The sequence below is a fragment of the Xiphophorus maculatus genome, chromosome 10 (genome assembly GCF_002775205.1).
Source record: "Xiphophorus maculatus strain JP 163 A chromosome 10, X_maculatus-5.0-male, whole genome shotgun sequence".
NCBI lineage: Eukaryota > Metazoa > Chordata > Actinopteri > Cyprinodontiformes > Poeciliidae > Xiphophorus > Xiphophorus maculatus.
Genome location: NC_036452.1, coordinates 11,580,582 through 11,600,517, shown reverse-complemented (window position 1 = coordinate 11,600,517; position 19,936 = coordinate 11,580,582). Strand labels below are relative to the sequence as shown.

The window sequence follows — 19,936 nt, the reverse complement described above, 5'->3', positions numbered from 1 at the left end:
TACAAAAGATTCCCTCCCTAGTTTTGGGTTGAATTCTTGAGCACACAATTATTGAACTTTAATACCCTGAGGACACGCACAGATGGAGCTCTTCTTGGTACATATAGTATTTTGAAAGGCCAATATAGTAGACTGGCATTTGGCACAAAGGAAATGTGGGTGGGCAAGGAAATGTGGGTGGGCAAGGAAATGTGGGTGGGCAACGCTTGTAGCAGAGACGAAATTACTATTGGGGGTTTAATCACTGACACTGATTAAATCACGAACCACAGGAGTGCACAAAAAGAATCTAGTGACTAAGAGCTGTGATTATATTCAAAAAGCCCTGATTTGGTTAATCAGCAACAGAATTGACGGAAAAGGTCTAAGTGAATCTCTGCAGGCAAGGTGATATTCCAGTCCATTCAATTATATCAAGTCTCTCATTACAGAGTGAACAAAACAAGGATGAGTTCCCATCTGCTGGAGAAACATTACTATTTACTATCACCTCACAGCTCATTAAGCTTGGAAATAAGCAGGCATTTACATCTTCCCCTGTAATTAGTCTCCAGCAAGAATTCATTTTTCTATTTGGGTCCAATCAGCCGGAGACATACAAAGCAAGACTCAATATTTAGCTGGTTAACAGGGAAAAACAACAGCATTAATGCAAAGGTTTGCAGTGTCCTTCAGTTTGTGGACATACAGAGGAATCATTCTTTTATGCTTTTATTGTTACTCACCAAGTCTGCTGAGTCGTTCTTAAGGGTTATCCAGGTGTGACTGTCATTGCTAATCATGACCTTGTAGGAAGTCACCCAATCGCTTCTGTTAATATTGTAGGAAAATGGGAGTATTAGAGAAAAATTGTTTCCAATTTGAATTCAATGCATTCAGAAAGTGGAGCTAACTGGAAAGTTGACACTCACAATGAAAGCTCACAATCATGTGTATGAATTATGCTGTGAAAATCGGTTTTCTTTTGAGATCTTTAAGAAAATAAAAATAAGCTGAACTCTCTTACCAAGTCTATAGTTTTGAATTCAAGAGAAAATAAAGAAATTACAACTTTATTTCTGAATCTAAGCACATGGTTTGGATATGGATGGATTGAAAATGATTGACAATACAATACTCAGAGCAAAGTCCTGCTTTTCAGTTGTGCAGATGTTTAATTCTACAGTCTGATTTATTATGAAGACAATCCCACCTGCTGTTTTTAATTTTGAATTGATTAGTTCAACGTAAAGAGTTCCCTTTTGGATAATATCAAAATACAAAGCTTTATTACCTGTCCACATCGTTATCTCTGTCCTGTCTGCTGAGTTTCTTGGTCTTAATGATGCCGTTTGCTCCAAATGTTATATGATAAGCCTCTGAGGCCTTTACAGGACAGTAGTGTTTATGCAGTGGTTGGACTACAATCAGGTGGATTCTATTTACTCAGTGACTTTAATTCACTGCAAATTTCCTATTAGTAAAAAATAGACCATGGTATTGTAATTATTCTGGTCTGTGTCAAGATTTCTTTCTTAAAAATGACAGAGGAGAAAATAGATAACTTACTGTTAAAGATAATAAACGGAAGCATAAATCAGACAAACACCATAAGTATGCTCTTATGAATCATCTCATCTAAGGCGGTGCTCTTTCCAGAGTGTACAGTATGTAGGTTGACAGCTATTCTCATGCTTCTGGGAGAGCACATCCTCACTGAGCTCGTCCAGTAGGAATTCCCTTTTCTGTTAATTAAAGCGTTCGTACAGACAGAAAGCCCCTTAGCTGTCACCATAGACAGCTACATGCCCTAAAGAGCTAATTGCAGAAAAATTCAGTCCAAGGCTTTGATGTTTTGTCCACCTTAAGAAAAGTCTTCCCCTTCAAGGGAAATCCCAAATATAGCTTATTAAACAATACTCCTTTAGTCTCAAACTTCGCTAGAGTTTCAGGCTCCCTCGCAACTACAGAGCTTGAAATCAAGGGCGTCCAAAGTCAGTCCTCACATTTAGTTCTCTCCTTGTGTCACCACGTCCAGATCAAATGATAGCTTATGTGAAAAAGTCTCTAAAAAGTGATACTTTCAATGATACAAGTAAAACAACCTCTAATTCTACAAATTAGTTAAAAATCTATTAAACATTAAATTAAATGAAAAAGCATAAAATCTGGTATTAATAGCTTGCGTTATTAATACCAGATTTGTTCAAATAATATAAAAATATATATACTTGCTGTGCTACTTTCCAACATTAAATATTTTAACCAACACAGATCTCACTGATCAACCTGCTGCAAACCAATCACCTTGTGTAGCAGTGTTTGCCCCATCCCTGTCTAATGTTTAAGGCTAACAAATGAAACAAAATTATTATATGCCGCATCTGAGGGCAATGAAACAATCAAATTAAATGGAAAAAAAGTATACTTAGTTAAATTTACAAAATGTCAATTCTATTTAGATAATGTGTAAATCTATATTTAAAGGTTGTCTCATTACTGTGCCCCACATTTACTATGATATTTTATTGAGTTAGTATGAAAAACCTGAGCAAAAATATAGCTTTGCCAAATAATGTTAATATCTTAAGATGTCCCAAAGCTTATTAACCCCTTAACTGTCACCGTCCTTAAAACGCTTACATGTTATTCAACGGGTCCATGAGGACACCCGGGTCATCATGACAGTAAAAGGGTTAAAGAAAAATGTTGAATGTCTGATTAAATCTGATTTCTGATTTAAATGCTCAAACCTATTGATACCATGCTTTTTTTTACACTTGCTGGGCAAAAATCTACTTTTTATATAGTTTAAACTGTTTAGATAGCCCTCCATCAATACTGGTAATCTTGAGGATGAGGTGCAAAAGGCTTTAAAATACATGAATCTTCTATTCCAACCACATAGGAGAGCTCTGAAAAATTCATTTAAATTGTGCACATTGAATTGAGTCCATTCATTCAAAGGCATATATTGTAACTATTCTTAACACAGCTATGACCAGTATAAAATAAATGTAATTTAAGAGGAATGGAGCAACATGGCGGTTGTCATGGAATATTAGTCTTCAGTAAAAAGATTAAAGCTTCACTGTATAAAAAAAAAAAGATAAAATAAAATAAATGTTAACAAAGCAGTAATTATTCCTACTTCTACAAAATTAGGGTCAGAACATGGCACTAACAATATCATCTTGTTTAAACTTGGCAAAAACATTCAAATAAAAACTGGTAAACTCTCCCAGGAAACATAGTAAATTTTTACTGGTTGTTTCAATAGGATAACAATAGTAAGCAAAAGAACTAAAAATATTGCAGAGACCACAAAATCTGCCTTTTTCCATGAGCATCTCGGTTCCCAGAGCAAAGACTAGATAGACCACTAGGTGATCATGAAAGATTGTTCAAAGAGAAATGATCAAAGCTTCTTCTCTTTGTATACTCCAACTACTTTCTGTACTAAAAACAGAAGTTTTTAGTAGAAAACTTTTTTTTTCTACTACAACACTTCTGTTTTAGTAGAAAAGGAGATTGTAAAAAATATTACTATGAGAGATGCCAACAATTATGGTACACATCACTTCACAAAATTATTAATTTCCTAGCAAATATAACTTAAACTACATTGCCAGTAAGTGTGGAGGGTGCTTTGTGTTAGAGAAGTTTAACTAAAGAAATGGTTGTTTTTTTTCAAAGCTTTATAAAATAAATTATTAATTGAGTGAACTATGGAGTAATTTTCTTTGGAATTATTGCTAAGTATTAATGTATATATTTTTTGTTTTTAAGTAATTTAATTATGTTGTACAATAAATCTAGCCTATGTCGCTTTCAGTGGTTCGCTCTTTCAACATGTGTAACTGCATGTTTTAATTTGAGAGTTAAATTTATTAAAAAAAATAATATGTGGCTTATTAAACCTCACATGCAAGTGAAAGAATTATAAATTCACACTTCTCAAATTACTTGGTATGATCGCACCTATAAATAGTTCTCTTTAATGGATAATCAGTGATTTGTGAAGCAAAACCTAATGGCGTTATGAAGGTAGAAAGGATCGATTAATCAAATCTTGAAACTCATGAATCATTTATAAAGTAATCCTACTTTAAAATGATATCCAACTATATTGTGAGAGACACTGCTAAGGCAAGCAGAAGTTTTCCAACACTGTTTCTTTTAACAAGAAGGTCTTTCAGTCTGGTCCAAGAACAGTCCACATTTTTTATTACTGAGTGAACAAATAAAAGTATACTACTTTTCTGGTTTGGAGGGCTTTAAAGGTCACCTCAGTAAGTCACTATATTCACAAGAAACTAATTTTATTTTAATTTCAAAAGTGAGACTCATATAAATTAATTTCACAAAGTGATGTACTTCAAATATTTATTTGTGTTCATTGTGAGGATTATGACTCAAATTAGAATTTTACACATAACTAATAAGACAAACAAACAAATAAAAATAAAAAAACCAGAACTATTATATGTTATTCGACACAATCATGACGGAGACTTCTGACAAGACAGGAGTCCAGCAGACAGTGACTGACATCTTCCACAAGGAGTGTAAGACACAGAAGGTCAGCGCTTGCTTTTCCCATAGCTTATTATGGTAAACCATAATAACTGAAACTTGAGTGGAAGATAAAAAAGTATGGTGGGGTAAATTTGACCCTATAGAGATATCTTATCTGAGCTCAGGATAAAATTGTAAGTAATTTTCTTTAGCTCTAATACAAGTTTGTTTTCAGATAAATGTAAATGATCATTTTCATTGGGAAATCAAGGAGTAATAGTTTGGAGAGGAGGTGGAGAGACACAGAATACAAACTGCATAAGGTCCAATGTGAAGTTTTCAAAGTCAGTGTTGATTTGGGTTGCCATGCCATCTGCTGGTGTTGGTCTACTGTGTTTTCTGACGTCCACAGTCACAACAAAGCCATTTAAGAGGGGATTCTAGAGATCCCTGTTAAATGGGTTTATAACCTTTCTGGAAATGTTGATTTCATTTTACTGCAGAACTTGGTGAAGGCTGACACTGCCTAAAGTACCACTGTTTACTTTAACCACATTGGTTTTACGGAGCTTAATTGGCCAGTAAACTGATAGAACGCCTACAGAGAATCTACGAAGAACTGTCCTGAATAAGATTAGAGACAACAGTGCCACCATTGGAGAAGAACTAAAGGCCACTATTAAAGCAACCTGGGCTTCCTTTAGGACCACTAGAGCTACAACCTGATTGCATTCATGCTACCAAAGCAGTAATACATGCAAAAAGATGCCTCAGCCAAGTTGTGAGTATGCACCGTACATTACATGGCATACCTTTAGTAGGCTTTGTAGGTAGACAAACATTGCATGTAACATTCTCATTTCTGAAAAAACAGGCTTTGGTTTTTTTCTAAGCCATAAATAAAATCTTAAAATATGTCCCACTGCCTGTTATTAATTTATATAACTTTCACTTAGATCGAGTAAAATATATATTAACTTATGAATAACTATTCTTTTTCATGGAGGACATCTGTAGGTGTGTGTGAATTGAGAATGCTTGAAATTCCACACCTTTCCAGACAGAAAAGGAGCCCTGCTATCTGTAAAAGCGTATAATGCACAACATGCTGAGAAAAAAACTTAAGTTCAAAGACAAAAACATCACAAGACCTAGAAAACCCCTCATCTGGACTACTTTAAAAGCTCACAAGAAAGTCCGACTTTTAAAGCAAATTAAAAATTATTATCTAGTATTTTTTTAATATTAAAGATGTTGTGTGAAACTTTAAAAAACCAGCAGGTGTCACTCTAGAAGAGAGCCCTTCACAGTGGTGTGTGATGTGCACCAGGTGCTGTCTCTGGCACCAGAAGGAAGTCTTGGACTGCAGCCTCAGTGACTTTAATAATGAATTTCCTGCAGTATTAGACAGCATTGAACACAGGCATTTTTATTAGTAAAAGAATTTTTATGTGAATACATTATTGTAAGAAGAGGAAGGGAAAACTGCCCGTACTTGGGTTTCTATAAATCCACAGGTTTATGATCTATAAACAGTGCCTATAAAAAGAATTCACCCTCTAGGATTTCTTTAGCCTTTTTACTGGCTTTGCAAATCATGATCAAGAAAATTTGGCTTTTCAAACAAACAATTACCACAAAACAATGTTACTGTCAAGGTGCAAACTGACTCCAACAAAAAATAATGACAATTGAATAAAACATTAAACATAAAATGAGTGCATCCTGCGATGGACTGGTGACCTGTCCAGTGTGGACTCTACCAACTGAATGCAACAAAAGTAAAGAAATCCTGGAGAACAATTTGTTTCCATCTGCAAGAGAATTACAGCTTCATGTTCCAACAAGTCAACAACACAAAGCATCCAGTTAAAACTACACAGAAATTGTATGAAGGCAACAAGGTGGATGTTTTGGAGTGAAAAGAGACATTCACAGCCAATCCTCCTGCAATCTGACAGAGCTTGAACAGTTTTGCCAGGGGGAATGGAATAAAACTGCAGTGTCCAGATGTGTAAGCATGACTGAGGCCTGTCCACACAGACTCTATGTTGTGATTGCTATCAAAGGTGCATCTACTAAATATTGATTTGAATGTCTTAAATATCTATTCAATCACCTATTTTAAGTTAAATATTTTAATTTAATTACTATTGGAGGAAATCAGTTTTTGCTTTGACAAGAAAGTTTTGTAAAAGCAATAAAAAAAATGGGAATATTTATAGGCACGGTACAAAGCAATATAGAAATAGTTAGCAACATACCCACAATTTGTAAATATAGCTAAATTATTTTCAAAAAATGTACAGAACAAAAAACTTCTATTGTCCCTCTAAACTCTCATGAAACTCTGAATGCTTCAGAACCTCTTTTTTCAGCACTATTTTAATAATGTAATGACCTTTTGAGATTTATGAAAGAGCGAGTCTGCACCCAAATCAATCAAATCCGTAACTCCTTAATCCTACAGCGAGAAGATCAGAAATGGCTTGTGAAAAGGGCACACACAAGCGAAGGTTCCGCACCATGTGGGCAGGATTGAAACCCTTTGCCTTATTTATTTATGCTGTCAATTTTTCCACTAGGTTTAAAAGGAAACACAGTCATTTAGAGTTCTGCAGCAATAATTGCCAATTGTCTCCACCACTGGTGTTCATGCCTCAGTCACTGGGAAATTATGCTATGTAATTAGATATTTGGCGGCTCACCGTGTTTGGGTTTGTGTTAGACTTGTTATTGGCAAGCAGTAATTGCGATGACATTTGCTTGATTTGCCTTAGTGGGGTGGATAAACAAGTGAATAATCCTTTGTCTGTATTTAATGTAGGAAACTATGTTTTAGTTTATGTCTACTTAACAAATATGTATCACACTGTGTTGGTCTATCAGAAACAATCAGAATCACACAATCATTGAAATTATTATTGTATGACAAAATGTGAAAATGTTAAAGGGGTTTGAATACTTTTGAAAGGCACTGTCTCTAATTTTGTGACAATAAGCATACATTTTTATTCATATTGCATTTTTTAGCCTGTTTCTGTGTCTTACTGTTTATTGTCACTTATAAAAAAAAACAATCATTAAAATTCATTGCATTACATGTGCTGATTATTAAAATAAACCTAACAAAGATAAACGTCACCTTGCTCATAATTAATAAGCTTCTATCGTGATCTAACCACTAACAGTAACAACAAAGTTCATATTCTGACTGTGCAACAATTTGCAAATCTTTTTGCATGCCTACTCACGACCAGAGGGAGCTCCTGCCCTGCGTGACGACCCCCGTGAACTTTGTCAGTCTCCTAGCATCCACTTCCAACCACTGAAGTGGGTCATCTCTCCCTGCACACCAGGCCCCATCATACAGGTCATCTTCATAAAGGCCAGCCTGCAGATCATACAATCATACAAAAGCCATAACAACCACTGTTAAATCAAATATACCATTTAGCTATGGTGCAACCTGAAGTTATGATATTTGCAAAACTCCAAGTCATTCTAGCTCATGATTGTCTAATTTTATGCACATTCTTTTCCTTCACAGGAGCACAAATTTTGATTATGAATTTTAAAAAATGAGTAGCATATAAAAAGTATTCAGTCTTATTGAGTTTCCCACAACCAATCAATCAAGTTTATTTATATAGCACATTTCACCAGCAAGGCAGTTGAAAGTGCTTTACGTTGTGGATACATAAAAAAAAAAACATCATAAAAGCATCATATAGTCAACAGTTATGAAAACTAATAACATACATCACATTTTGTCAAGAGCCATTGTCAAAATCCTCAATACACATCAAATATGTTGGTCAGTGTTCCATTTATTATGGCTCAAAAGCAAATAGGTTGGTTTTTAGTATTGATATAAAGGAACTCAGTGTTCAGAAACAGAACAGAATGTCTGCACTGTCTCTGGTTCCTACTTATTTCTAAGTGGATTCAACGTTTTCCTCATGTATATGAAATCGATTCCAAACACTGACAAAGCAAAACCAGTCTTTCAAAAAAATCAAAATCTCTTATTTCACAGTGGTGAATGCTTTCATTTAGGACTAATGCTCATTTGGCAATGATAGCAGCCTTCAAAATGGCGGGTATTAGTGTCAAGTGTCATAAAACTCTATACTTTGGAAGTTTTTCCAATTTTTCTGGATGAAAACTCTTCAACTCTGGTCAGTAGACAACTGTCTTCAGGACACAACAGACACTTTCTGGGTTCATGTTTAGAAACTACCAAATGCTCCTTTTTACTTTCTAAAGCCATTTCTGTATTCTTCATTGTAAATTCCTGTTACTCTTGACACTATCACCATCATGAAAGACCAAATTGATTGAAGTAACTGAGGGACTCTTAGAGCTTGATTTTATCTAGTTATAATACCCTTTCACACTATTGTGTATCAGCTTTGCATTTTATATGGCTGATGCTCCAGGATCATCTCCCTGCTTTTCATCTTCAGTCACACTCGTTCCTTCCTGTAAACATTCTATTAGCACACTTGATACAACACTCTGTGAACAGTTAGAGTCTTTCTCAATTACTTTTTTTTATATCATAACTTTGTGGAGGGTGTCGAGGACATGTCAATATGGCATTTTCACCATGATTGTGTGGACCCTTTTACACTATTGAAAAGCCAAGTTTTGTTTTGAAGAAAAAAAAAAAGAGCTTTCTTTTGTGAAATTATGTAATAATTTTTCTGGGAAACTAAATTTTTGGTAATTACAAAAATTACCAGAAATATTACACTATGTGCTATGTTGTAATACATAAAGATCCATCTTTAGATGTGATAAGAAAGAAATACAAAGCACAGATTAAAATTGGACGCAGCACATGGCACAATGGATGAAAGCCTGGGGTTATTCTGTTTTTGACTTTGTTTTCATTCTTATATTCTGGCTGTGGATTCTGTTTGTTGGGATTACCACAACATCAAGATGGATTCGTCCCTTCTATTCATCCATTCTGTAAAGGTTTATTAATAGTTTCCAAACTTTATTTTTCTTAGTCATATCTTGATATGAAAATATTTATTACCGCCCTGTTGGTGTCTGGAATCCAAACAAACTGTTGTAGCTACATAAGTGCAAATAAACCAAACAGACTGGAAACTGGCCAAACTCAAACTAATCCTTTCAACATCTGCTCATATGTGTTTCTTCTGGCACAATCTCTGTCCTCCTTTAAACTGTTCACTTCAGCACACAAATGTTCACATCCAACAGACAACAAGTCCATTGTTTTTCTGAATTAAGACCATGTGTTTGTGTATTTCATCACTTGTGGAGCTGGATTTGGAGCGGTTCAACTTGGGAACCAAGAAGACTTCCTCTAAACAGCATCTCCTTGGTAGGTCTTGGGATATGCTGTATTATTTTGAGGGCAATAATATCATCTATTGTTAGCTTTTATAGCAGAAGTTATAAACTTTATGCTCAAAATTCGACCCAATAAAAAAACAAGATGTCTTTTTTTTCAATAGATTTTCTATTTTTCCATTCAGACTTCTAGAATTCTATATTTTAAATAGGAAATACTTTGTTATATACTGTATATATATATATATATATATATATATATATATATATATATATATATATATCCAGCACATCCAGCCATGGACACAAAGACCCAGGGGTACACCATCCCCAGCAGAGGTCCCACAAAGCAGCCACCAGGAGGAGTGAGACGTCATTTACTGGGGCTCGGGCACCGACACCGAGAACCATCTTTGTACCGGCAGACAGAGGCACAGGCCACTAATAGGGAGTGTAATGGCGAAAAATAGGCCCGTCAATAAAACCACACATGCACCTTAATCAAGCAAATTTACACACAGACTAGAATCATCACAGAATCCTTTAAAATCTCTCTGCCAGGTCCCTGTTTGATAGTATTTCTGCACGGACAACAGTTCTCCTGACTACCTGTCTCTGATTGGATGAATCCCTGATAAGTCTTTCTGACCTCAGATTCCAGCTGCGAACTTTGCTGTCACTACTTTTGTTATTGGATGACATATCATATAGACATATCAAAAGACTTCATTTACTGAAGTCTGATTTTGGTGTCTCAGATTTGAGGGTTGTAACTCAAGCAACATTTGACTGCCTTCTCCAATGCCTTGTGTTCACAAGTTGTTTCTCAATTTCGGGCAGGTAACTTAATAAAACAAATGTGAGCTACACAGTTCAACAGTTGCAATATGATGATTTATCCCCTTCAAGAGTTTTACAAACTGAAATGAGATGGCATTTATGAGATATGTCTTTCCAAGACGATTAAACATGACGTTGAACTGAAGCCTTTCCTCAGCCATGTATACCTTTGAATTGCTGAAAGCTAAAAACATCAAGGAAATGTGAGACATCCTAGGTTGTCATGCAAGCCCCAACATATCCATTAAGCTTGGCTAAGATATAGCAGCACTTTACATTCCCATTTTACCTGAATGTTAAGACGACCTCTGTGTGCACCAAGACCGTAGCGTTTCGTAGACGAAGCGTGAAGCTGGAAGTCATCAATCTTCAGAGTCTCCAGTCCTATGGGAGGGCATTCTAGGCAAAGAGAAAAGACAAATTGGCCTGTGATGTTAATGCTATGTGTAATAATATGCATTACTCTATACACTTCATATCTGCATGTAGAGTGTACGACAGCCCCTGTCACCAGGAACCATGAAAGCTTATTTCAGCAGTAATGAGTATTTTACTCTTTTGCACTGTGAGCTGGAGATGTGGGAGGGAAAGCAGCAAGCAGCTGCACTCAGCACTCTGTCATCAGGAGGCTTCCCTCTAATGCTAATTTAGTGAAGGTTTCAGGCCAGTAGAAGAGTATTATTCACTCATTGCAGTGCTTTTTCGGATGCCAAAAATATCCAACCTTATACCACAAAAAAATGGGGTCTGCAGAAAGAAAAGTGAAGCTTGTGATGGTAATTTGATGATTAAACTCTTGCATACTCCAAAACATATCAAGCATTCATGATGATTATCAATTTAACACTATGAATATTTGAGAACTTAATAATTTTGGATTGCACATTTATTAAAGTTCAACAAGCCACAACCTGAATTAAATTGTTGAGCTGACTAAATCCGCATTTTATGAGCATTTGCTTTTGGAGCTTTAGTTTGTGCTGAAACAGAATCAGTAATGTAGGCAACACTCATAGAAGAAAAACAGAGTTGAGTCGAAACATGCAAAAGCAAAAACTTTGATACATTTTAAAACAATTTTGAGACAGACCAACACAAAGTTGTGCATAATTACAAAATGAAAGAAAAATGATACATAATGACAAATGTTTTTCCTAAAGAAAATCTGAAAAGTGCGACATGTACATGATTAGTCTCTGTGACTCTGTGAACCCTAAAGTGCAGTGTAATCAATTGACAATGGAGCTAATTCATAATCAGAGTCCTCAGAGACCACCTCATATTTTAGATGCGTCTCTATTCCAGAACACCAAATTCAAATGATCGCATACTATCAAAAACCGCAGAAGCCTATCAATCATCACTTATTCAAGTCAGGTGTGTGGCAGAATGGAAATATCTATAACATGCAGGGAAGCGATACCTGAGGACTCAAATTGAGAAACAGTGGTTTAGATCAAAATATATTCATGTGTTAAAATAGCTCAGTAAAAGTCCAAGACTTTCAAACATTTGGGAAAAACTGCTGTTTACGATTGCTCTTTATCTAGTCTGTGTTTTAGCTACCATTTATGAAAGTAAGAGGAAAAGATTTGGTGTACTATACACCAAATCAAAACTAGTAGAGACATGCCCCCAAAAACTGCAATTACTTTAAAGGTGGGCTGGATACAAATTCAAGCCACACTTCTCAGATTTTTATTTGTAAAAAGTTTGCAAATTGTGCGTCATTATCCTCAAACTTCACAATTTTGCTTTACTTTGTGTAGGTATATCACATAATATCTACCAAAAATCATTTATGTCTGTCGTCAATGACAATTCTTAAAATAAATTCATGGGAGTATGAATACTTTTGCAACGCTCTATAACTTCCCTCAGCCCTGAAAATGCCATGGGGTACCCGCCACAAAAATTACATAATGCTGCCAAGGAGAGAGATATCTGGACCTCAGAAAAGAGGTAGACAAGTCATGCCCAGATCATCAGAGGATGGACATTGTTGTAATGTAACTCTGCTACATTACAACACTGCAATAAAACTCTATACAATCACACTCCATCATGCAGCCATCTTTAAAGATATCCTAGCTAAGGTCAGCATGAATGAGTAGCAGACACCGATATAGTTTGTTTCCAAAATTTGTCTGGCAAGTCTTTATTATGGAAAAACGTCTGCAAAACATATCTTCTGAAGAAATTAAAATTGCCCATGCCTGAAAAGGTTTTCCTTTCATGCCGGAGGGAGTTGCAGTTTGTTTGAGCAAACTCCAGCATTTAAGTGACTGCAGAAACTGAGATGGTGCTGACTAAATGCAGCTCTTTGTGTAGGAATCTCTCATCTCTTTACACTACAGTGGATGTTAACCAATAGGGCCAAATGGGCAAATCAAAGCTGACGTGTGAAATCTCTGCGGGTCGGCAGCTCTTTTGCGTTAGATCAAGCCAGAGCACAGAAATGGAACATCAGAGGAAGAATTTCCGATTCAACGCTGGTCTGTTTGTACATGCAGCACATGCCGCACATGTCGCTGTCACACGGCCAGGACTCCCTTCACAAATGAACTCCCTGTGGTAAGACATGAGGAGGATTTGGACTTGCTTTTTTACAGATTTTATTCATTCAAGTTTGGAATAAACTACTGGAATGATTTATATTAGAAAAAGGAAACAGCTGTGCAAGGACAAGCTATGAAAATTCTATGAGGAAGAGACAGCATGTAATGTAAAAGAAAAACAAACAAAAAAAAAACACCACAATTATTTAGGGAAAGGTTAGTTCCTCATTTAAAACTGGAGTAAAGTTTAACTAATAAACCAAAAGAATAAGTAGGGAAACTTATACAACCTAATTTTTTAATTTTTGTCCATGAACACTATAGAATTGCCAATCAACATGTTTCACAAAGCCTTAGCCCTGATGGAAGGCCAAAGCAACAAGGGTAGCTCTACAGATACACTCACACAAAGCAGATGTGTTTCTGCTATGCTGCAAAGCCGTAAATTATTATCAACATCTGTGCACAATTCAGGGAGACCCACACAGGAATAAAGCATCTGGCTTCAACAATAACGTGTAAAATGAATCATATTTTAGAAAAACTGACATTTATCTCTTCCTATAAGGCTCTTGGGATGTCACTCCACTTAGAGGTTATTCGGGCTATTGAGATCAAGTTATTTTCTCAACATCTGGAGGCTTTTTTATGCTTTGTGTGTATTGATTATGTATTGTATGTTGTTTATTAAGTGGAAGCTTTAAGCTACCTCTAAACAAAGAGTTCTTGACAGATTTGAAAGTTGTGGATTTCTGAGAACAGTAGAAGACACCAGAAAAAAAGCCTTACATGCAAAATGTATTATATTTTCATATAGTTTTATATATACAAAATGTATTATATGAAACTAATTGGAAAGCTACTTGGAGTCATAGAACCAATGTTCCTATCCTGAAAGCAAGACTATTCACACCCCTTAAACGTTTTCACATTTTATTCTGCCACAACCAAAGATTTTACATATTTTAAGGGATTTTATGTAGCACAAAGATTAGAAATGGAAATGGAAGAAAAAGTATCCATTGTTTTTGAAATGTTATACAAATGAAAATCTGAAAAGTGTGGTGTGTCATTTCTGATAATTCTTTGCAACATAGATCTAATTAAGATTATAAGAATATTATCTGTGAACATATATTTTAAAATATTGCCTCATATTTTCAACTGGATTTAGCTCTGAACTTTGGCTAGGTAATCTTAACACATGTATATGTCTTGAATGCTTTAAACTAAACCAGTATGTTAAATTGTTTAGCTTAAACCATTGAAATTAATTATTTAGTTTAAATGGTTTCATGATTGTTGACTTGCTGGAAAGTGAACCAGTGCCACATCTTTTCAAGCCAATAAAAGGTTTTCCTCCAGGATTGTCTTTTATTTAGAATATCCCATAGCCCTATCAACTGAGAATATGTTCAACATGATGCTACCACCACCACACCTCAGCCATACGTAGCATTTTGAATGTAGACTAAAAAGTTCAGTGAGTTTTCTTTCGCAAGGTCTTAATTCTTGTAATGGAAGCATAAGTCAAAACAGTCAGATGCCAAGTCAAGATGTCCTGTCATCAGAATAAGAACATCAAGTTGCCTCCTGTTAGGAGGTTCATCTTGTATATATAACATTTAGTAGTTACATATTAAGTGTACTTACTTTTAATACGTAACTATATATTGAATGTAGTAACATATAACTATAACCAGTTACATGTAATTAGTTATAATTTACAAAGTGATATTTAACATAGTCACTTTGTAATTATATTAAATGTAGTTACAAAGAGGAAGGCGCATTTAGAATTTTACATGATGAACCTCATAAAAGGATAGGAATTAATCCTATTACATAGTCCTTAATCCTATTAATCCTCATACTAGAAAAGCTATAAGTATTTAGCACCTGTGCTTTTCACTCTTAGTAAAGAAAGTTCAATTAACATCCAAGAAAAGCTACCGAGGTATCTGGTCTCAGTGTAGCAAATTTATTGCAACCCATTTATTGTAAATTTATTGCAACTACATACAACACCTTACAGCCAAAGAGGACATTAGTGCCTCTGTGGTTGAAATTCATGTTGTAGAGCATCATTTATATAACCAGAACCTTCCTCAAAGTAAAAGTAGTTTTTCCCAGAACATTACAGCTTTCCAAAATATTTGTAATCTCTGAGAGAAGTACTGTTATCCCATCCTAACAGTTCCTGTGGAGATGGAAATAGATTTCTGGCTCTTTGGAGGAAAGATAGATTTTATGAGATCGATAAATTCCCTCAACAAGCAAGTAGCTCTGGTTTTTCACTCACCCTCTGTCATCGAGTTGAACTCTGCGACTCCTTCTGAGATGATGTTTGATTCTTTCAGGGTGCTCTTCTTATTCTTCATTATCTTTCTGTTGGGTGTTTTCACTGAGAAAATGACACAAAAAATTAAAATAGTACACTTGCCAACTTTTTCTATCTTTTATTATATCACACAAACTTGTATGAATCATCTTCTAGGGTTTTGTGAGAAGTGTGAGACTCTTTTCTTCGACACCCCGTGTGAATTGCATGTGATAAACAAGTCAGCTTCCGTGTTCGGGGATAAGCAGCTCGGTCGTTTCCGGTCTATTGAAAATGGCATTTTACACCAGGTGCTTGCAGGGCTTGCCCAAGGTAACAATTAATGATCGATTTGAAACCCCAAGAAGTATGCTAGAGAAAGGTTTTAAGATGTACGCTTCGTTATACATTTACATATACGAAGGTGAGTTTTACTCTCTTTAAACTTTGTGGCTAACATTAACTTTAGCTTATGCTAGTAGCCACTATTCTCGGACGTTTTTCTTATAAAAATGTGCATTTAACTTATTCTAATGGACAATGTTTTTACCTTATTTTGCATTTATTTTTGAGTACATTATGTGTGTTTTTTTTTTTTTTCGTTAGTGTCAAACGGAGACCAAGTAACGGGGGAGATTACGGATCGGGCTTTTTGCTTCCGAAGCATGAGGAAACACAACAAGCCCCAACAGTAGGGCAGCTCTGGTGTCAATAGTTTTAGTTCAGCTGACTGTTCAGGTTCAAAGTTGTTGCTTTTAGAAAAATATGGCCGTGTTTCTTAAGGTCTATTATTTCGTTTTATTACTTTTGCATGCTTCTTGTTAAGAACTCAAATAGTGTTTACAGCGGTGTGTACAGGCGGGTCAGTTGCTCGGTTGTCTGACTGTAGTCCAGTCACTCGTTTCCATACACTGGCTCTTTCAGGCTGAATACAGAAGTGATTGCATGGAAATAACACAGGGACAGCTCCTTTATTTACCATCTGCCTTCCCCCTGTAGTTTTAGGCTGAAGAAGTTGATCCGGAGTGAAGTGAAGGCTGCAAACTTTGCTGTGCGGCGAATGACTGGTAGCGACCAATATTTACAAGTCACCGTCTTCTTAACTCAGGTTCGCTTGAAAATCCATGGAAACTTAAAAGCACATTATATTTGGAAGACAACGATGTTCACAGTATTGCTTTATTTGCGTCTGAAATACGACCTTGTCTTTTCTAGCTGTCATGGTAACTCAAAGCGGAAACAAGAAAACCCCATTTCGCTCATGCGGATTTGATGTCTGCGCCGTCAGAGCCCATTGTGATAAAATAATGCAAAATCTTATGGGTAAATCAATATAAACCTCATACATTTAGATTGACAGAAAATTTACATTTGTCCACAGAGATATTCATAACGTATGCCAACTTTGTTGCACTTTTGATAGATTTTGTCACATTAAAACCACTAACTGTATTCCATTTTATCAAAATTTTGTGTGATGGTCCAAACATAAAAGTAAGCATAACTTTGGTGCAAAAATACAACTATGCATGATTTTTAAAATGTTGTACCCATACAAATCTGGAAACTATGGAAAGCCTTTGTATTGAGTTTCTCAATTGGAACCATAAACAAAAACAATGACGCAAACACTGCAGGATGGAGTGACCGTAGCTTAAATACTCATATTTTTAAACTCAGAAAATCAAGTTCTAGTTGAACCAAAATCGTCAGAAACAAAATCACATAATCTACAAAGTTACTTTGTAAGTTCTGCCATTACTTTAAGCACTTCAATGCCTACCAATGACACAGGAGTAGTAAATTTCACTCCTAGATTACGTTCAACTTAAGAGCTCATTTTCTGATCAAATAAACACTCACTAGTTTGAGATAGTAGACATTGCATTGTTCAAGTGAATCTGGTAGTAAAGACTAGAATTATATTTACAAAACAGTTTGAACATTAAAAATATGTTAGTCTAATCTAATTTGATGCAGAGCTTTTAATTTAGAGGTAATGAAAACACTTAATCTTTAATTGATGAAAGGTACATCAATCCAACAAGTGGACTATTGACAACCTCTGAGATTAGCCAACTTACACATATAGAGGTTATTTTATGTTGCTGACAGTTAATAGAGTAGCATGTCAACACTATAGTTATTTGTTGTAATAACACCAAAGGAAACATTGTTTTGTCAAAAAAGAGGGGAGCAGCAAGTTTTGCTTTCATCCTCCACCCACAGTCCCACCTGCAGACAGTTTCCCTGCTGAAAATGTAAAGTCACATGCCTGCTAGGTCAGCATTACTTCATTCAAACACTATATGCTCGCAAACAACAGATACCATCACACCCCTCACTGTCCGCCAATCACCTGGCAGTTATTTTTTTTCTTATGCTGACATTTGTGGAGCACATTTCTGCTGTGTGAATATTACTTCTGCTTCAGCACCTTCTGCCTAGCATATAATTTATGACCCTGCTGGAAACAGAAACATTACTTGAACCTACACACATTTGGAGTGACAGGATTATAAAGGAGGTCATTGATTTCTAAAGATAATGTAAATTCACATGTCACTCTGACTTTATTATCTGTAGTTAATTTCACAGGAATATATCTAAGTTTTCATTTGTTTATTTTGTTCTTTTTGCTTTTAAACTACCAATAGAAAACATTGGATTTTTTTACAGGAATTTGGTTGGAAGCACATTTTACTTATGCAACGTAGTTACACTAGTATGCCTACTTTAACACTGGCCATTGACAATATGAAATGGTAATCCACTGTCATCTAGTGGCAACACTGTCTCATAGAAGTTTGCTGAGAAAGTTTCACCAGAACCTAAGTTTTCCATGTAGCACTATTTGAAGTTGTCTGATTTTACCTGGTTTTGTAGAATCAGGGATTTTATCTGTCTTCTTGTCATTTCCCATCTCTCCCTTAGGCATTTTCCGTGCTGGCTTCTGTTTTGGTTCTCCTTGTGCGTTGGCTGTCGAGGAAATTGACTTCTCCGGCATTCTAACCTGATTGTACCGTTCCCTTGTGAGCATCTCCTGCATGTAGTTATCCTCATCCTCTTCAACAGAGGCAAGGCAGAGGTCTGCAAACCCTACAAAGAGCAGCAGAGCCAGAGGGGTCAGAAGGCTGAGGAGTTGCCCTGTCATTGCCTGAGGAGGGGGATTATCTCCGTTTGAAAGTCAAGATCTAGTCTCCAGCTGAGCCTCCTGGTGCTGCCGGTTCTGCGTCCCATCAAGTGCTCGTCTTTCGCTACCCCTCCCCTCCAAAGCAAAGAGTTCAGAAAGTTGTCAGAGCGCTCCAAGTCTGTAATGAAAGCAGCGGAGCCAGAGGGTCCATGGACGCCTCAGTCTGGGAAAAATACAGTGAGGGAGGGAGAGACAAAGACTGCAGCTGATGAGGGAGCAGGCAGGAAGGAGGCAGTGAGACAGGTGATTCACACAGAAACATTGTTTTTTTTTTTTCTCCATTTCAAACCCACCCAGCTTGTAGACACATAACATTAGTAATGTAATTGTATTAGTCTGGGTAAAAGTGAAATGGGGACAGAAACATGACACTATCTTCTTCTCCTCCCAGCTTTTTTTGCACATGAGCTGCTTTAACAAAAAGAAAAGCTTATTTTTTACACCAGGACAAATAATTCAGTCTTTTGAGTACCTCACTTTGTTTTTATTCTAACAAACAGTAGCGATCAAAAGTCATGCTTTGAGGTTAGTATCAATTCAAAAGCTCATATTCACCACAAGGCATCTTATAAGAAAAGCAGGTCAAATTGATATCAAAATATACTGAATTTCATTAAGTCCAATATATTCCAAACATACAGTTCTATTCAGATCCAATTCACTCCAAATTAAGATGCAGTTTCAGTTTATATATTTACGCCACAATGTAAAAATGTATTTATTTACAAAGCCCATCCGACTTCATCACTTTGCAAGAATCCTTGAGCATGATCAAGCAAGTAGCAACTACAGACAGGAACCACTCCCTTTTCATCAGATGAAACTTATGACACAACCATATTAGTGGCAACCTGCCATGACCTGCTGGAGTGGAGAGAACAGGAAGGAGACAGGTCCTCACAGAACTACTAAGCCAGGGCTGATTTATATGGAAATGAAAAACAGAGAGCTCACAATGTAAATGAGACCAAAGAGAGACACAGCTAAGCATCCAAACACTGAGGCAGGGTGACTTTCTGTGAGAAAGAAACTCAAGAAGAATATGGAATCTTAATGGCAGCAACGGCTCCATCCAGGAGAAAAACACAACCACAGCTTTTATTTTCCAGTCAGAAGTGTTCTTGTAAAGTTACAGTTAGCTTAATTTTGAGAAGAGATCTTAATGAAGTATGCATTTATTTTATTCTGAAATGATAT

General features: G+C 36.0%; 1 protein-coding gene across 1 annotated transcript in view; it reads right to left on the bottom strand.

The window, feature by feature from the left end:
* cpxm2 (carboxypeptidase X, M14 family member 2) overlaps positions 1 to 18,925 on the bottom strand; it is a 30,516-nt gene extending 11,591 nt beyond the window's left edge. Inside the window, exons 1-5 of the mRNA XM_005794788.2 lie at positions 18,421 to 18,925; positions 15,529 to 15,630; positions 10,958 to 11,067; positions 7,752 to 7,891; positions 726 to 810 (exon numbers count right to left, since the gene is read on the bottom strand). Of these exons, the coding sequence (XP_005794845.1) occupies positions 726 to 810; positions 7,752 to 7,891; positions 10,958 to 11,067; positions 15,529 to 15,630; positions 18,421 to 18,700 (717 nt within the window). The 5' untranslated portion in view covers positions 18,701 to 18,925. The remainder of the gene's footprint in view (positions 1 to 725; positions 811 to 7,751; positions 7,892 to 10,957; positions 11,068 to 15,528; positions 15,631 to 18,420) is intronic.
* Positions 18,926 to 19,936: the final 1,011 nt, after the last annotated feature.